The 19,233-nt window shown below is 51.2% G+C and overlaps 2 protein-coding genes across 2 annotated transcripts in view; one reads left to right on the top strand and one right to left on the bottom strand.

The window, feature by feature from the left end:
- The first annotated feature begins 1,053 nt into the window (after positions 1 to 1,053).
- On the top strand, positions 1,054 to 2,487 carry Nkx6-2 (NK6 homeobox 2). The gene is made up of 3 exons (XM_006987584.4): positions 1,054 to 1,587; positions 1,668 to 1,840; positions 2,030 to 2,487. The coding sequence occupies exons 1-3, from the start codon at positions 1,182 to 1,184 to the stop codon at positions 2,282 to 2,284; spliced, it is 834 nt and encodes a 277-aa protein (XP_006987646.1). The 5' UTR covers positions 1,054 to 1,181; the 3' UTR covers positions 2,285 to 2,487.
- Positions 2,488 to 4,162: 1,675 nt separating this feature from the next.
- The window catches only part of Inpp5a (inositol polyphosphate-5-phosphatase A), a 201,108-nt gene continuing 186,037 nt past the window's right edge, over positions 4,163 to 19,233 (bottom strand). Inside the window, exons 13-16 of the mRNA XM_076554691.1 lie at positions 8,974 to 9,085; positions 6,437 to 6,505; positions 5,550 to 5,637; positions 4,163 to 5,466 (exon numbers count right to left, since the gene is read on the bottom strand). Coding sequence (XP_076410806.1) covers positions 5,557 to 5,637; positions 6,437 to 6,505; positions 8,974 to 9,085 — 262 coding nt within the window. The 3' untranslated portion in view covers positions 4,163 to 5,466; positions 5,550 to 5,556. The remainder of the gene's footprint in view (positions 5,467 to 5,549; positions 5,638 to 6,436; positions 6,506 to 8,973; positions 9,086 to 19,233) is intronic.

Genomic DNA, 19,233 nt, shown 5'->3' with positions numbered 1-19,233 from the left:
CAAGTGGACCCCATAGGTCAGTCTATAGCCGGTACTCTGCCCTCTAGACTGCAAGCGCACACCTATCTTAAGTCACTGAATATGGTGATCTTGGACCTTGAATTCCGAGGCCGCTGCATCCTGGGCCTCACTGCCTAAGCTCTGCTCGCTGGAAAGCCGCGGGCAGGTGAATCCTGGCCCTGGGTCTCAAAGTAACCTTCCAGATGAATGCCTAATAATCAGAAAACCTCTTCCCAATACCCCATCCAACTTCAACGAGTTCGGAACCGCGGGGCTAGGCAACTTATTCTAACAGGCATGTGCGTAGTACCAGGACCACCAGCCTTGCCCGGACATTGCCTGGAGCCAATTGTCAGTTGAGGGATTTTGGTAGATCCGAGAGAGCCAAATCTAGCCATTTGCTCACTAGACTCCACCCTTTTGTGTTCAAGAAAATGATACCCACAAATTCACTCCAGCAGGCACCACCACAAGCTGGGAGGCTAAAAAGCCATAATACGGGGCTTGGGCCCTGGTCCGGCATGGAGCCAGCCCCCTGGCCCGTGGTGTCCAGCCTTCCCAGGCTCTTCCCTGAACTGGGCATACTGAGCTTGCGGAGTGGATCTTGAAATCTACATTCTTTCGGTCGATAAAATATGTTCTCGTATTTTTTCCTGATTTTCTCATTAAAACCTTTGCCTAACTAAACTCCCATCCAACGGGATTTATTTCATCTCTGGGGAGATAAATCAGGGGGCAAATTTACAGCCCCGGAGGCACCTGCCGCGCTAATGGGCCCTTCATGGAGTGCATGGCCCGCGGGGGCGCGCGCAGACGGGCGGGACGTTGGCCAATGGCCTGGTCGCCAGTGCCTACAGCCAATCAGCGCGCGCGCCGCGCCCAGGCCCCGCGGTTATCAGTGCGTCCGTCCCGCGCGGCGCCGCTCCGACCGGCCCCGGAGCAGCCGCCACCACCGCCGATCCTAGTATCCCTGCCTTCTCTCTGACCGCTGCCCATTTTGTGCAGTAGCCATCGGTCCTTCCGCTTTCCTGCGGGGGCCGTCGGCGTCCGTCTGAACGCGTTCCACGCGTCCCAGTGCAGCCCGGCGCCCGTCGGTGCCGCGCTCAAACTTCTCGAGTCGGAGGGCGCGGGTGGTGGCAGCGGGGCCCGGATGGGAGCCCGGGTCGGCGGCGGCGGCGCCCATGGACGCTAACCGGCCGGGCGCGTTTGTGCTGAGCAGCGCGCCGCTGGCCGCGCTGCACAACATGGCTGAGATGAAGACGTCGCTGTTCCCCTACGCGCTTCAGGGCCCGGCCGGCTTCAAGGCGCCCGCCCTAGGCAGCCTTGGCGCGCAGTTGCCTCTAGGCACTCCGCACGGCATCAGCGACATCCTGGGACGGCCGGTCGGCGCAGCGGGTGGCGGCCTCCTGGGAGGCCTGCCCCGCCTCAACGGGCTCGCCTCGTCTGCAGGTGTCTACTTCGGGCCCGCGGCAGCCGTGGCACGGGGCTACCCCAAACCGCTGGCGGAATTGCCTGGGCGCCCGCCCATCTTCTGGCCGGGAGTGGTGCAGGGCTCTCCCTGGAGGGACCCGCGCCTGGCCGGCTCGGGTAAGTGACCCGCGCGGGATGCGGTGAGGAGCGGGGATGGGCGCGGGCCGCGGACTGCGCTCACCGGCTCTTCTTCGCAGCCCAAGCCGGCGGGATCCTGGACAAGGATGGCAAGAAGAAACACTCGCGGCCGACTTTCTCGGGCCAGCAGATCTTCGCGCTGGAGAAGACTTTCGAGCAGACCAAGTACCTGGCAGGCCCAGAGCGTGCGCGGCTTGCCTACTCTTTGGGAATGACCGAGAGCCAGGTGAAGGTGAGCTCGAATGGGCCGGGGTCCAGCAGTATTGACGCGGGCCCAGAGCCCGCGTCCTGCGAACAGCGGGAAAGCGGCCATTCGGCTGCTACCGGACCGCGGAAAGCGCTGGTGCCAGGCGGGTCCAGAGTGCTGGTCTGGTGTGGCGAGCCTCGGTGCCCGCCTGATGGTCCCTCCCCAACCCCCCAGGTGTGGTTCCAGAACCGGCGGACCAAGTGGCGCAAGCGGCACGCGGCAGAGATGGCGTCGGCTAAAAAGAAGCAGGACTCGGATGCCGAGAAGCTGAAGGTGGGTGGCTCGGACGCGGAGGACGATGACGAGTACAACCGGCCCCTGGACCCCAACTCCGACGACGAGAAGATCACGCGGCTTCTGAAAAAGCACAAACCCTCGAACTTGGCGCTGGTTAGCCCGTGCGGCGGCAGCGCGGGGGACGCCTTGTGAGGACGAGGCCAGGCCAGAGAACCCAGGAACCGGGGCGCGCGGCATGCCCCGACGCCAGCCGCCCAGCCGCAGTGTGTATATATATTTTTACAGAATAAGTTATAAAGCGGACATTGGCGCGGCCTCGGTGTGAGGCGCGGAGCGCGGGGTTTGGGCCGGTCACTTTGTATAATCAATAAATTATTTAACACGTCCCCGTCGGAGCCGTGGCTCCCAAGGCTGCACATCGTGTTTCTTCCTTACGGAGCTGGCTCCAGCGGGCGGGCAGGCAGCAGCACCCTCCAGACCCCACCTAGCCTGTTCCCCCTGTGGGCGCCAGGGCCTGGCGCAGGGGGGCGCGACAGTGCTTGATGACGACCTGGGGCCCATGTGCGCGTTGGGTTCAGAGGCTGAGCGCATGGTGATGGTCCCAGAGCATATGCACGGTGATGGCAGCTTACAAGAGCACGGAAGTGGTGAGACTTGAGCGTCTGGAGCCCAGGCCGAGCAAAGGCAGTTTCCACCGCCCTGGGAAGGGAAGGACACAGCAGTGTAGTGCTTGAAGGAGCGGGACCAGCAGGGAACTCGGTGGAAGAGACCCCAGGTATGATTTCCATTTCCCGTGGCCAGAGACATGGCATCCCATCCGCTGCACCCCTACCAGAGATGTACAGTGCTGGGTGTCCTTGACTCAAATGAATGAAGTTGGGGCAGACATTAACTAAACCACACTTGAAGGGGGCCCAAAGTCCAGCAAGGCTTGTCCCCATTGCAAGCAGTGGGCACCCTCGCGCTTTTTTTTTTTAATTTCTTTTTTTGTAAGCTGGGGCAATGAGTGTGCCCTGTTATTTAGTGCCCTTGTTCGGGCCAAATCAGCACTGTCTCAAAGCGTGGGCTGTGTTCTGTCACAAGTATTTCATAATAATTATCCCGTTTAGCCAGAATTCCAGGTATTTTGAATATATTACTTACTAAACTCCAGCTGTGGGTAATAGGGCCTGGGGCTCTGTACCCTGCTGGGCCCCAGGCTACCAGTGTTAACAGAATTTCCTTGGAAGAAAGCACGGTTTTAAGCAGGGCTGCAGAGATGCTGTGAGAATCCTGCCCCATAGCTCACAGCCTTCAGCCTGTCAGCAGCCCTGACACCCACCACAGGTTTCTCAGAGGGCCTTCAACTAGGGTCACTTCTGACCAGCAGCCCACCACTGTCACTCCTACCTGAGCTAGCGCATCTGTAAGACCAGTGGCTCATGCTCAGCCAGGGAAGAGCCTGCACCCACTTCGCCCGAGGACCTTTCAGGGCTACAATTCCCTGTAGTGGAAAAACCCATCTTCAGCTTCAGCCTCCTCCACGCTCCACAGCTGCACCTTAATGTACTGAACGTTAAGTGTGGAATTTCAACACAAGCTAATCATTTCTATTGTAGGGCATTTAAAAATATTTATTAGAACCATGAAAAGCTTTTCTTTTGTTTTGCCTTTTGTGATGTGGCTCCATCAACCAAAGTCAAACGCTTCTTTCGATCCACGGGCTGGCTTTCTTTAAAAGGGAGCAGCATTTTTTTTTTTTTTCTTTCTTAAATGGGGCAGTGTGTTGTTTGTGTGTTGCTTCTCGGCCAAAGTTCAGAGCAGAGAAATTTTGTTGAAGGTTTTGTTCAAAGCAAAAGAACAGCATTTGTATAATTCCATTTAAAATAGTGAGGGGCCAGCCTTTTTACACTACAGTAAAAAGTCTAAGAGGTGATTTTTCTGAGAGCTTGGTGCCCTGTGGCAGAATGGACATTGAAATTCCCAGAATCAGAATGGGGCAGAGCAACCCGGGCACAAAGGAGGCCACTCCCGGGCACTTAGCATTTCAAAGGCATGGGAGACTGAAGCAAGAGACAGAGCAGCAGGAACTGTTTTCACCATGATCAATTTTATTGCTTAGGAACCGAGCAGTCACTTCCAGAGGCCTTCGGAGGAAGGACCCACAGCTGGAACCCACAGACAACCGCTGCGGACATGGCACATTGGCAAGCAGCGACCATGGCAGTCACAGACCCGACCCTGGCATCAAGGACACAGGCCGGCCTTCGGTGATTTCTAGGGAAACCGACATTAACTCGCGCCTCCGCCCCATCCAGGAACTGTAGTGTTCAGAAGTAAATCAATAAAAGCACGCTGTGTTTCCTCAGCAGGCTCCGCAGGCGCCTTCCGTGGTACTCAGTGCTGGGTGCGAGTAAGGGCAACAGGTTGTGCCCGGCATCACCCATCGCTTCTCTGCCACGTTTACACACAGCCCATGCTAGAAGCGATCTGTGGGAAGTGGACGAGGCTACTTCTAATTCTCCCACGAGATTATGGTTTTAATGTAGGATACTTGGCACCATAAAACGGTAACAAAAGACAGACAAAACGGTTTACAAAATTCTTAAAAGGTACACCCAGGCTAGCTATCAACTTCACATTCAGTTCTTAATATTACACAGAAAAAGGCAGAAGAGTGACGAGCTGCTAGTCCAGGCATGCCGCAGGGGCCCCTCTCCCCTGGGCACTTGCTAGGTCTTGTCTCAGGAACCTGTGCTGACTGCTGATGGACTCACCATTCAACTAGACTGCGGTTCTGCCTGCTCAGGACACTCGTGCACTCATACTGGAAAGTATATTCAGCATAAGTTTTGGTAAGATTTATAAATTATTTTTAAAAAGTATATATTTATATGTATTTATATATATAAAAATGGAAAGCAGCTGCAGTGTGATTCAGACGCCATGTAACATGGCAGTAGAGTCAGACCTCGGGGCCTCGGGCTTGAGCACACACGGCAGCCTTGCTGCCTGGGCTGGTGCCCGGCACACTCCTCCTGGCAGAGAGGGACGCTGGACACCTGGGGCTCTAAATGGAGAAGCTTCCTCCACAGACAATCGTTAAAAATGGAAAACTGTGAAGTCTAAAATACAGGCGCTCGGCTGTCTGTTAGAGTTTTGGCAATAGGACTGTGGCTTGATTAAACCCAATATGTCTACAATGTCACGTGACAGACACGACAGTGAGGTATGTGAGGCTTTCCGGAGGTCCGGAGGCTGAAGCGAAGTGTGGGGCCGGCCGTCTAGCAGGTGATGCTTGGGCGGGTTCCGATGCAGCTGTTAGGAGGATGAGTTCGATACACTGCTACAGGGAGGTCTCTCGAGGATCCTCTCATGGCGCTGGCACCTCTTCCCTGGAGTGGAATTAGTAATTTGTTAAAGGATCAAACACACCGGGAAAGCTGCAGAAAGGAGAGCAAGGAGGAGCCATATTTACCACCACGTCACTGCACGACACAACACTTGTGCACATGGGCGTGAGGTTTACCTGCCCCAGGTGCGATTCGGAAGGCCAGGAACACCGGCTGCAGTGGGAGAAAAGGGAGAGGTCAGCATGGACAGGCTGCAGCCCTCCGCCCCTGGCTGGACTCGGCCCTCATGTCTCCTGAGTGTCTGGAACTGAGTCCAGAGGAGATGAAGGCAGTCGTGCGTACAAAGCAGGAATTGAGACAGTTAGCTTGGACCTGGGAGCTGAGAGCTGGGCCATGAAAGGAGCCACACAACCCCTTTCTGCTTATGAGGAGGATAGGTTCCAGATTGGAATCAGTGTGAGGGACTATGGAGTACGTTCTAAATGCAGAGGAATGTATGCACCCACGACTAGGGCATGCAGTGTCCTACCTCAGAGCACGTGGATACGGAGGATGTGGACTTGTCTAATGTGGCTGAGATTTCTCACCTGGCCTCAGTGTCACTGGGGATGGTGGGCCACTCTGGGTTCAGGGATAGCCACACTTGGGAAGTCTGTGCAGAGGGTCAGTGCACACACACCTGGTCTGTGAGACATGCATTACCACACTCTGACAGGAGTGAGCTCAGCATGGGAAGGCCAGGAACACAGTCCCAATGTAGACTCAAGAAGAAGCCTTCAATCATAACCAGCTGGTGACATGATGTTTTTACACACAGTGAGATTATCTTCTGTTATGACTGATCATTTCTTCTCCTGCTTACTCATCCACACATTCTTTGGTATTTTATTAAAACTCAATTAACTAGATTAACTTTGTTTGCTTGGTAAAGCCAGACTAAAGGAGATGATATGATGTCCACTGCCCCCGACGGGTTCAGCCCCTGGACCCCAGCAACACACTGCAACATCACCTTGTGGTCTCCCATGCAGACATTAGGCCCGATGTGGTCGTAGGTGGCAACTTTCTCCTCGCTCTCTGACTGGAAGCAAACAGAGAGAGGGGTGTGTAGGAAAGCTGAGACAATCTGCAGTCCTGCCTGGAGGGGACAGGCAGGGGCTTTGGGGTAGCCTTGGGATCAGAGAAGGGAGGGGCTGTTGCAGGAAGACCTTGGGGGCTGTGCTACACCTCAGCATGTGGCTGGCTCTTCTTCCAGAGAGGAATCCTGCCTCAGAGAGGGGTGGCAGGTCAGTCTAGCAGTTGGGAGTCCCCGAGGTCTCTTCTGCCGGTCCACTGGCCGGCACAGAACCCCTAGCCCTGTAATTAGGGCCACTCAGAGCTTCCTTTCTAAGGGTGTGTCCTTATCTGGGTAGCTCATCTGTTTCCCATTTTCCCTATTTACACTTGCTTCTGCAAGCCTGCTTTATTAACCTAGAGCAGCCGTCCAAGGCCACGTATGCATATTAATTGACTGTTCCCTGTACTTCCTGGCAGACCCTTGGCTTTGGGTTTGAAGGCAGAGGTTTTGTCAATGCTAATCAGTCAGTCAACTCTGACCAGGCTGGAGTTTTATACCCGCAGCTGAAGCATCTACAACGATAAAGTTAAAACTGACTTATCTTTAATGCAGTAGGAAGCTTAAGGTCAGATTTACTTTCCAGCACGGTTGCCTGCCAGAAAGTATGAAAACATAACCTTCAGCACCGCATGCATGAACACTCGCCCATCTTTCAGGCTCATGTGGCCGACTCCTCAGAAGTGGAGAAACATCCATCAAATGCTGCATGGTAATTTACAAAGGCAGCATAAAATCGTGGGTTTTCAGCTGCATAATCTTTGGACAGATAAACAAATGACAGAGGGTCTCAGACAGGATGCAGGCACACCTCACTGAGCATTCGTCACCGAGGCTCCCCGGCACCACGCCGCTTGGCGTTTTAGGGTTCAGGAAGCAGAACAGAACATGATGAGGGCACCAGCGCATGGCATGATGGATGGTACCGGGGAGGCGGCCTGAGGCACTCTGGAGGTAGCTTACTGTGAGCCCCAGAGACTCCAGCCCCTGCAGGCAGAAGCTCTCCTAAGATCTTTATTGTCAGTTAGATAAAGGGCAGAGCTTGGTCTGCCCCCGTGACTTTGAAGTATGAATCCTGGGTCTGGAGACCCAGAGACGTGAGCGCATGTAAACGGGTTCCACTGCTGCCTTCCTGAAGCTGTGCACAGCACCCTGCATGACCTCCCAGGTTCCTGGCAGCTTTCTGATCACTAATCAAAGTGCACTTATCTTAGGGACCTTCCCACAAGGTGCACTTTGATGATCTTAACTGTTTTCTCGGTGGATGACATCAGTTTCTTCTGTCCACCTCAGTCCCATGGAGAGGCTGAGGCTGCCACTGTGGCAAACTGGGAGGCTCTCATTCTTGTACTTCTATCTCAAGGGAGCCCATGAGTAAGCCCAGGTCACAGGTAATGTAGCTGCAGGTTGCCGAGTGGCCTTTCCTCAGAGATGGCCCTGGGTCATTGGGCACACTGCGGCATAGGCCCCACTCATGAGGCTAGAAGGCTGCTGCAGATCCAAGAAGCCTCTGGCCAACACCCTTCCTCAGTTCCAGCATACCTGCTTGCAAACTCCTCTCCATGGCCAGGGCCTGAACACCAGCTGCACCCAGTCTGTTCACCCAGGAGTGGTGAAAAGCCTGGGATCTGGAGGACAGTGGTACACAGCAAAGGCCAGCAGAGCCTCAGGTAGAGGACGGCAGGGCTGTCCCACAAGCTGGGGGAGGGTTGCTTGAGGAGCACAAGTGTGTGGGTGGGTGTTTGGCACACCGACAGCCAGTGGCAGCTCACAGGGTCTACAATGCAATCTAGCAGCACAGTGGAGGTGGGAATCCCTGAGGGGCTCCTCCCTCCCCGGCACAGGACTCCGGCAGCGGGGATGGAGCAGTGGAGCACACACCCCCAGCCCACTGGAGGCTTCTCTCACTGCCTCCTCACAAGGACCCACACCTCACTCAGTCTGACTGTGGCTCTGCATCCACTCAGCCTCCAACTGCTGTCCCGCACGAGTCTACCCTTTCCACTGTTAGATCTGCATGGACGGGGCCGAGAGCTAATTCAGATGTTGGTACTTTTCAAAACATGCAATTTACATGTAAAATATGGAAACGAAAAGTAGTAGGAAATCTGAAAACCCTCCCTATCTGTGACTTGAGCACATTACCCCTCCATCCTGATCCTGCTGAGCCCAGCTGCAAACTGTTTTTGCTTTACATAACCTATGAACCCCCACAAGAACACAAAACACCATGCAATAAATCATGGTTAGTCCCTGCTCTGAGCAGGGTCTTTGTGCTTCTATTCAGATGACAGTGGCACCCACAGGGGCCTGAGTGCCAGCTGAGAGGTGGCTAAGCACTTCCCTTCCACTCATCTTACAATCCACTGAATGCCACTCAAGTGTCCCCAGGCTGGGTACTCCTTCTTCATGGCTAGCCCAGGGCTCCCTCTTACCTTAAGAACCAGCTCCTTGGCAGACAGGGACATGAGGATTCGATCACACCATGCAGGGCATCTTGTGTTCATATACTGCTCTCCCTGGCTGGAGTCCTCACTGTACGGGTAGCTGTAGAGACACAAGAACAAAGTGTCAACTGCACTCTGGTCCCAGAAATCCTCCAAGTTCTGAAGGGAAGGGTGTGTTGCTATCTAGGAAAAAGTGCACACAGTGAGGTTTCTAGAATATAAAGCCAAACTTGAAACCCAAGTGTCCCCATCAAACTTAGTTCTCCCTGCATATACCTATATATAGATTGTGTGGGTCAGGCTGGCTGCTTCCTATATTATACCCCTTACTCACACAGAGGCCTTGGCACTCATGGCCTGAACCTTGTGGAGAGGCCACCTACCTCCTGTACCTGCCACCCAGGGGACCTATCAATTCACCATAGCTGTAAAACAATACCCACCCACCCCCAACACACACACATGGGGACACTTGCTGGACTGCACTGCAGAATGAATTCCATGTAGAACTGGCTGGAGAAGAGAAGAGAAAGAGCCTTTCCCAGAATTTAGCTGGCCCAGGTGTTTGCATATTCACTCTCTACATGGTTTTCAGACCATTAAGACTCACTTTCAAAGTGCAGAATGTTTTCTCAGGTCAATTTCAGAGCACCAGGCTTATGCTCAAATGTTCCTGTTGACTTCAGCTAAGAAGAGAATGTGACTGTGGCTGTCAGGCCACTTACCAGTTGGTGATTGTGGGAAGGGGCGTATGCTACCAGCAGGCCTGCCCCACTCCCACTACTCTAAGGGAGCGTAGGAGCTAATATATCCCTGGAATTCAACCATCTAAAGCTGGAAGATGCTGCAGGAGGCATGTATTCTTTGTAGAAACCATGGCTTGTGATCTTTGTCTTTTGTAGGAATTACCACTTTACCTGATTAAATTGATCTCAAATTAGGCTAAAAACAAAGTCTATGTAATTCCTGCACACTATACCATTTTAAAGAACATAAAATTTCCCACACTTTTCTTTTTTCGGGAAGAGCAAAAGGCCAATGGCCAATCCCATTTCAGTACATCACAGTGACAATGACCTTGTTCAAGTGCTCCTCAGTCCACCCAAGACATAGGCTGAGTCAGAGGAACATCTTACTATGAGCACACACATTAACACGGCCACCCCAAGCAGTGTTGTGAACTGCAAAATGAACTACATGGTCTTCCTGGCTTCCATGATAGTGAACAAACATGGTGGTCTCTTTCAAAGGGAGAAAGCCTCACAGTGAGTATAACCAGTGTGGTGGAGGCTGGAATGAGAAAAGCAAGGGCCCAGCCAGCATGGAACTGATAAAGCCACAGGGCTGTGTGGCTGAATCCTCCTCTTGTGGCTCTATTGTAACAAGAAGCTTACTGCTTTAACCAGATGCAGGGCATCATGACTCAAGGCCCCTCTCCAACTTGCACATGCACTGTAATGAGTCTCCATGGAAACAGAACACTCACTCACTGGCCATCCCAGTGGTCCAGCAGGGTGCTGGTCAGCTGGTTCTTCTACATGGGCTATGTGGATTCAGGAGTGAGGCCTCAGCAGGCAGAGTACTTTTGTTTGTGCCTACTGCCATAGTCTGGCCTTGGCACTTTCTTCAGGAAAGGAGAGGTTCAGTGTTCAGCTAAACGTCTAACAGTAGCCCAGTGATGCTCAACTTAAAAGGCATCACTGGGAGGTGCCAACTTGGAAAGAGGATTGAACCAAGCATGCTATCAGTTTAAAATAAAAACTAAAATTATTTACTAATATGGGTCATATGCAATAGTGTTTGTGTGTTTAGGCCAGAGGACAACTTGTGAGAGTTGGTTCTCTATCATGCAGGTCCTGGGAATTGAATTCAGGTCACCAAGCTTGGCAGCAAGTGCTCTTACCTGCTCAGTCATTTCACTGGCTCTCTTAGTTTTTTTTTTTTTCTTTTTTGTTTTGATTTGTTTTGTTTTTGAGGCAGGGTCTCCTGTATCCCAGGGTGCCCTTAAACTGCATAGTCAAGGATGACCTTGACTTCCTGCCTGTACCTCCCAAGTGTTGGAATTACAAGTGTCCATCACCATGCTTTGTACTTAGCATGCTCTTAGAAGTCATCATCTCATGTCTGCTAACAGTTCTGACACTTTTTTGTTGTTGTTGTTGTTGTTTCGAGACAGGGTTTCTCTGTGTAGCTTTGCACCTTTCCTGGATCTCGCTCTGTAGACCAGACTGGCCTCGAACTCACAAAGATCCGCCTGCCTCTGCCTCCCGAGTGCTGGGACTAAAGGCGTGCACCACCACTGCCCGGCTCTGACAGGTTCTTAACCACAAGTCACCATCCATGAAAACCCTGTGTCCTGGAGACCTTATTGGACGTTCTACTGCTAGTCCAGGACCAGAGTCTAGTGGAAACAGAGTTCTGGGTTTGGCTATTATAAGTGACTTGCCAGTGAGTCTGTAAATGTGAAAGTTCTGTCCCCCAGGCACAGTGAATAGTATGAGAGCTTGTGCAGACCTACACAGTCAGAACAAGCAGGAGGCAAGGAAAAACCCTTCTGCCACCAGGGATAGGCTCTGCAGGTGGTCAGTGATTAGACATTCTAGGCTCCATGAGTTACAGAAGAGAACAGCGGGAGAGACAGGGATTGATACTCTCTGTATCTCCCAATACTGTCTATACTTAACAAGTTCTGGGGGTCCCATGTTCCCTTGGATCCCATGGGACTCAGAGCAAACTCTGGTTGGAGAAGGGTGAGGGCAGTGCCCTCAGCTCCACAGTCTGAGGGTGTTCTGCAACATCCAAAATACAAAAGCAGGAAGTTCTGATCCAGACAGGTCTGGGGCCCACATTGGGTATGAAGCCATTCCATCTTGTATTCAGGGGTCAGGGGCTGCTCATCTGAGTGCAAGGCCTGGATGTGGCTGCATGTGGATGATTAATGCAAACAAGGCTGTGCATGCAGACTTATCTGGAAGCAAACCTAAAAGGGGTGGGAGGCAGGGCAAACCAACCCTATCTCAGCTCCGTACAGCTCCGGGAATAATCGTCATAATTAATTGCAGTGCTGATAAAATTAACAATTGTCCACCTGTGCTTTCTCCACGCTGCCTCCCTTCCTCTTCGCCCCTCGAACTCTGTCAGGATGTGGGCAGTGGCCCTTTGCTGGCTGTTTGCTTGCAGCCAGCCTGGCTCGGGTGACAAGGCTAGGCTCAAGACCTGGGCGGGCTAGGCTTGGATGGTGTTGCCGTGGCCGCCATGACCCACTGTGGGAAGCGCAAAGCCTGTTGTGTTTGGGTGGCGGGGAGAGGAAAGCAGTGTAACTCATGCCTTCAACTCTTGGCCCTTCTTGGACTACACGAAAGCAAGCATAGAAGGTCACTGGGTAGTACTGAGGTATAGTACCGAGATGTAGTACCGAGGTGTAGTACCGAGGCTGTCCTCAGACTGGGGAGGGTGGAAGGGCTGAACCCCATTGTGCCAGGCAGGGAGCCTCTCTGCTTTCACCTGGCAAAAGGTCACCTGTTCTCGGTCCCTGCTCTGCTTTTGATGCTGGTTACACAGCACATCAAAGGTACTGGCATCAAGGGCAACTTAGGCCTGGTGCGTGTGTGTCACAGAAGGAATTTCATTAGGGACACATCTACATGCACTGAGGTCTAGAGACACAACGAACAGACACCAGGTTTCAAAGACACCAGCTGCTATGAAAATGTCTGAAAAGGGAGGAGCATGCGAGGCTAAAGCCAAAGAAAATGAACAGAGCACCGGAATCATGACCAATTCTGAAAAGTAGAAGATCCCAGCAGCTGAGGTGCCCAGGAGTGTCCTGGTGGCTGGAGGGGTGAGGCTGGAGCCTGCCCTCGTTTCCTTTGCTGTGGCTTCAGGGGCAGCCTGCTCAACTAGATCTCAGGTGACCACAGCTTGCAGGCATGGCTTTTCTGTCTGCTGGTTCACTGACTGTCCCCACATTGCACTGACTTTGTGTAACCAAGACCCAGAGACAGCCCGGTCCCATAGCATCTTTGTTCCCTGACTGGGTTCCAGGTCACAGATATAAGTCCTATTTCTGGATTATTGGCCAATGTGACCAATGGTACTTCCAATGCTGAGCTTACTGGAGCTGAAACATCCATGTTATAAACATGTGTGCCATTTCAAAATATTGATCTTATGCCAAGTTTGTTCCATGCTGAGAGTGGAGCTCTTCCTATTCAGTGTTCACTGAGCAAAGATTCTGATCTGCATAGCACTTAAACTGCCTTTTCTAAGTTAAGCTTTGTATTAGGCAAAGTGCACACAGGATAAAAATGCATCAGCAGATTCCACTGAAGGTGGGAGATGCCAGGCTCAGCTTCTCGGCAGGTCTGGCTGGCAGTGAAGAGCACATAGGATCTCAAACGGTTCACCCCATGTTTGCTGGCCCAGACACACTTTGATTGTGGATTTGTTCTCACCGCCTGAAGGTGTGTGTACTCCAAATGTTCATTCTAGCCCATACACACTTTGATTGTGGATTTGTTCTCACCACCTGAAGGTCTGTTTGTTTGTACTCCAAATGTCCATTCTGGCTCATACACACTTTGATTGTGGATTTGTTCTCAGGGCCTGAAGGTGTTTGTTTGTACTCCAAATGTCCATTCCACAGTTCATGGCATTTTGGTTATTGCTGCTTTGGGGCTACTGAATTTGGTGTGTGAGCCTCAGGGTGAGGGAACCCTGGATTCTTCCATGATCCAGAAGGAGAAACCACTCATAACGGCACCAAGATGACAAGGCTTCCATGGTGTTGCTTCTGTACCGATGAAGCAAAGACTGTGGTGATAATCTAATTGTACTGAATTATTATTTTGATTGTATGTTAATAAATAAAGTTGTCTGGGAGTCAGAGCTATTAGAGCCATAGCAAGAGTGTGGCGGTGGTGGCACACGCCTTTAATCCCATAGATATCTGTGTGTTCAGGGTCAGAGCTATTAGAGCCATAGCAAGAGTGTGGCGGTGGTGGCACACGCCTTTAATCCCATAAGATCTCTGTGTGTTCAGGGATACAGCCAGCATTGGAGACATATGCCTTTAAGACCTAGGGGGCTGTACATTCAGACAGTGACGAGGCAGTCATGTGTTTGGGTTTACAACCAATGAGAAGGCAGAACAACATACTTTAAAAAAACGAACCGACAGGAAGTAGGTCTCTTTTCGCGAAGCTGGGACAGCAGGAGGAAGGGTGAGATTTTAGCTCTGAGCTCTGACTTCTCGGCTTTCTCTTTTACATTGTTTCTGTGTTTCTTATTTAATAAGACGGTTGGTTACATCTACAAAAGACTACTATGGGGAAAGCAGAGGTGCCTGGGCAAGAATCAGCCTCAGTGCTACGTTCACAGCAGGGCAGATGCCTGTGCAGACTCAATACTTACCCTCCCAAACCCCAACCCTGGGAAACAAGGTTCCTGAGAGTAAAAGGTGTGAAATGTGAGCATTTAGGCACTTCATGCTCCAGGCTAGGCAGGCAGAATCTCAGGCCAGTGCTGTACAGCTGTTCTACTGGACAGCTGTGTGTTTGGGCACCTTTTCTGAGGCAGGCTGAGAGACAAGTACAGAGTTTTCTCAAGAAAGCACCAAAAAGCTGTCTCTCTGGGATTGGATGTGATGATGTTTGTGGCCAACCACAAAATTCAAGTGCCCAATGAGCCTGACAGCCCTCCCCCTATGAGGACATGTCTGCTGAGGTCCATGTGTTCTGATGAAGGTACCATGTGCTTTGGAGTGATGTCCAGCACTTGCCCCACTCAGCATCTGATACATGCTGCCACCAAACACAATGGGGCAGGTCCACTCTTAGCCCAGAGTAGGTTCTCAATATAGCATGGTGGTGAGGGACTAGGGAATCACCCCTTCTACAAGTCATCAGAAAGAAAGGCAAAGTACCCATGGCAGGGGGAGGGGTTCTCCCTATGCATGTGCCTGTCACATTCCTGTCACTTGTCTAGTCAAACTTTAAGTAAACTTCTAAATGTGAGAGGTTGTCTTTAACATTATTTTTGTTTGGAAAATAATTTTTTTCATTATAGTGTTACTTAGTTAACATGTAATGCGTTTATTATTATTATTTTAAAATAAAGTAATAAATATTTAGGGACCAGCAAGATCAGCATGTAATTGTACTTGCCAACAAGAATGGAAACCTGAGTTTGACCCCAATCCCAGATGGTAGAGGTTTTATTCCTCAAGATATAGCCAAAATAGAAAGAGCTTGGAAAATGGAAGTAAAAATGAAAACCATGGGATAAGGCAGAGCCCTGGGTGGTGGGCAGGACTGTATGTTATGTGAAGGCTTCCTACCTGCCTGGTGTGTTCTGTGCCCTCAAGGATGCATGGAAGCTGGCTGGCTCCTGACACATGCAACCTAGGTACTCAGGAGTACCTTGTTCTACATACTCACATACATACCAACATCTCAAATGGCCAGCAACCTTCACACTGGTTACTGACCATCTGGCCGTAGAAAAACAGAACCGAGACAGGAACTCTAGACTGCAGGAGCTGCTTTTAAAGGTAAGCAGTTTCACTTACCCAGAGTGGCTCTGGGGTCAGTAGAGCAAGCATGCATACTTAAGATTTACTCTGGGCATCTTGGTAATGGGAACACGGGGACTCTGGGGCTCCCTAGGGTAGTTGTATGTCCAGCAGCCAGATATTAGGCCTAAGTGGTGGCACTAGTCCTTCAACAAAAGGGGTACAGTTCTGAGGGGGACCCAGGGCTTCCTGCATGGGCCCAGCGTGTGTGGTGGTGGAGCAACCATGGCCTTTCCACATGTTCACCTGCCATACCTGGTGATGAGATGCAGGCATAAGCCTAGGATGGAAAGGAGCTCACAGGGAGAACAGATGCCTCAGGCACTGCTGTCTCCCAGGAAGGCTTCTCCCAGCCCATTTGAAGACCTCTCCAGATAACACAGTGCTCAGGCTAGAGCACGGCCTCTTGCCTATGGAACGGGGCTACAGTAAAGCTCATGTTCCCATGTTCTCTAGGCAGTATCCTGTGGTCCACTTCTCTGTTCCAAGTGGAGTGAGTTCTGGATGTACAACTGAAGTCCCAAGTCATCAGTGACAGACTGCTGTGTTAGCAGCTGTGCACTCATGCAACCGTACTCACTTAGATGCATGTGCTTGCTCATATACATGCACATTCATGAGTTCACTCCTCCCACATCTAATCCCTGCACATGTACCTATATGCACATGACCATGATTTACACACACATGTACATATGTACACACCTACACAGGCCCTGAAAGATACACGTTCTGATATGTACACATATACACAGTGATGCGAATACCCATGTTCCAGCACAAATGTCCATGCACATAGAACAGTCTATATATGCATATACTATATACATGTGTACAAATAGTTCAGCAATATATACATCCTGCACACCACATATTCAAACCCATAGTGTGTGCACATGTATGAGCAAAATATAAACAACAGTGATTTCTCTGCATACATTATCACCCATGCATACTCACATACATACGACACACACACCTATTTTTGTGCATACAGTATGCTTAAGGCTAGTTTATTTTTATTTTTATTTTTTTTGAGACAGAGTCACTATGTCACTGTGTAGCCCTGGCTGGCCTGGAACTCACTGTGTAGAAGAACTAGCTAGCCTCAAACTCAGAGATCAGACTACCTCTGCCTCATGAGAATGGGAATTAAAGATGTGTACCATAACACCTGGCCCAAGACTATCTATTTTATTATAGACTAAGAATGTATCTGGTCATTGTTAGGTTTCAAATCTGGGACAAATGGCTGAAGTGTCTATTTAATATATTAAAGCAGACCTGGCCACCAAGTGCTCCTGGCATCCCTCAGTCCCTACCTGTTACAGGACCCTCCTGGCTGGCATACCCTGCCCCCTACCCTGAACTTCTCCAGCCCAGGGGTGGACTGCCCTTCCTCCAGCTGCCCTTCCCTATATAATCCAATCATTTTTCATTATCAGGCTCCCTGTGAGCCTCCTGGCTGCTGCACCTGGTTCCCCCTTTCTTCTCTCCCTTCCCTTCATCCTCTCTTCATATGGCTCAGGGTCACATCCACTCTGGACTCTCCCAGATGTCTCTGACTCTGGCTATGCTCTCCCTTTTATCTACAGTAAACTTTCTCCTCCCCATACCTAGGAACAGGCATGTCCTTTCCTTTTTATTTCTTTTTTCCATTCACATCCCCCACTTCAATCCCCGATCTTTTCCACTTCCACTTTGGCTTATTCTGTTTACACTGGAATGGCTCTCCAAACCACACATACAACACAACAGGACTATGAACTGTTTGATCGTCTTAGTTGTATTCGCCAGACTGGCTTCCACCTCCTGATCGTCCCAAGTGACCAAGATTACCATCGCAAGCCACCATTCCCAGCTTGTCACCGTTTTACAACACAGTAGACAAATGGAGAAGGAACGTCAGCCCTCTCTGGGAGTGAGAGACGTCAGCAGTGTCCCAGGAGGTGGTGGTGGGGAACACTGTGTACATCCTGAGTTGTGGAGATAGGCCTCAGGAGCAGGCAGGGTGCTTCGGAGATGACTGTGACCACTGAAGGGAGATGGGGCCTGCGGGCGGGCGGGAGCCTCTGTGATCTGACATGGGATACAAATGCTCTCACAGCAAACAGTACGGGGAAGGCTCCCAATGCCCCACCAGCCTTCACCCCTGCTGCCTGACGGTCCAGCAGGCTTCCGGTTCACAGGGCACAGACTGCCCCTAAGTCTCCCTGGGTTGGGTGCCTGGGTGGACCCAGCTCAGGGTCTCAAAGCCCAAAGATGAAGCATCATTGTGTCATGCCAAGAAGTCCTCTGCCCATTGGAAGGTGGCATAAGGTTCCCATTTCATTATTGGCCTCCCACTGGATGGCTATTAGTTTGAGGCTGTCTTCATCTTCCAGGCTAGCATGTGAATTCTCTTCACTACTCTGAACTCGACTCTCTCACCAAAGAAGCTCTGCTTTTGAGGGCTCAGATGATTTGCCTAGCTCTACCCCAATACCTGGGATGCTACTCTATTTTAAGGGCGTTTTCCTCAGTTGCCTCTGAACACCCCTATGGTGAGTCACACAACAAAGGTAGTTCTAAAATGAGAATATGGTCCTCTTGGGGTCCTCTGGTACTCTCTGCTGTGCTAATTAACCTTTCCTGGGGGAATCCTGGGCACTGTGCTGCATACACCTCTCCCCATCTCTGAACACACAAATGGCTCTTACATTCTTTCCTGTTTGTGCCAAAGATTCTGCCTTAAAAATCCACTGTTGTCTTTGCTTCCTACTCAGGGGAATGGACCCCTGGTAAACAGACTGGAGTGGGTGTGCCTACCCCCCACCAGCCTGGGCTTGGCACAAGGAACCTTCCTGGAAGCCTGTAGCTCCAGACACTGGGGTCATCGTGTAGGGCCCCTTCTTGATAACAAAACATTCAACTGACTAGAACATGCCAGTGTGTCATGATGGCTTCAACCCTGTGAGAGGTGCCAGCTGCTCCTGCCAGGTAGGGAAAGCGGGTCCCATGGTTGCCATGTGGGTCAAGGGCTCTCTCTTAGCTACTTGGGCTAAGACTACAAGGCCTTCTGGATTTTCGGCCTGGCTGGGTCCTGTCCTGTACCTTTGGTGTCCAGGTGACTTCCAAGACTGCAACACTGAGAGAAGAATCTCAGGTATTCTGCTCAGAGTCTCATGAGGTTACCTCCGTGAGCCCTGCTGCTATGAGCCAATGTATAAGTGTCTTATACCTTGGTCTGGACACTAATCAGATGTCTGGGAATTACTAGGGCCTGTGGTCCTGTTTCTCCATCCCTGAAACTCTATCCAGGCCCCTCACCTTAGTCTCCTAGGTTAGGAGCTGGTAGCTGAAAAGGAAGGAACCGCACATGTTTGATTATGTCCAGGTGGCAGAGATGGAGGGCACTGGCAGAGAGAGGAAAAGTTCCCCGGGGTCAGACACACTGGATGCAGGACCCTCATTCTGAGGAAAAGATCCCCAGTATTTCCCACCATGTAGGCATAAAACAAGCACCAGCACATGATGAATTCGCTGGCATAATTCAGTCTGTTAGAAAGTCTCCTCACCACTTTAGGTCACAAGACTTGGGTCTAACACAGCCAAAGGGCTGGAGAAGGAACACTACAGCACTGGAGGCTCGGGCCTGCCACAGTCCCTTGTCCTCAGGAGCCACCTTCTTTCTGTAC

Source organism: Peromyscus maniculatus, chromosome 1 (genome assembly GCF_049852395.1).
Source record: "Peromyscus maniculatus bairdii isolate BWxNUB_F1_BW_parent chromosome 1, HU_Pman_BW_mat_3.1, whole genome shotgun sequence".
NCBI lineage: Eukaryota > Metazoa > Chordata > Mammalia > Rodentia > Cricetidae > Peromyscus > Peromyscus maniculatus.
Note: the sequence above shows the minus strand (reverse complement) of the source record. Positions and strands in the feature narration are given on the sequence as shown.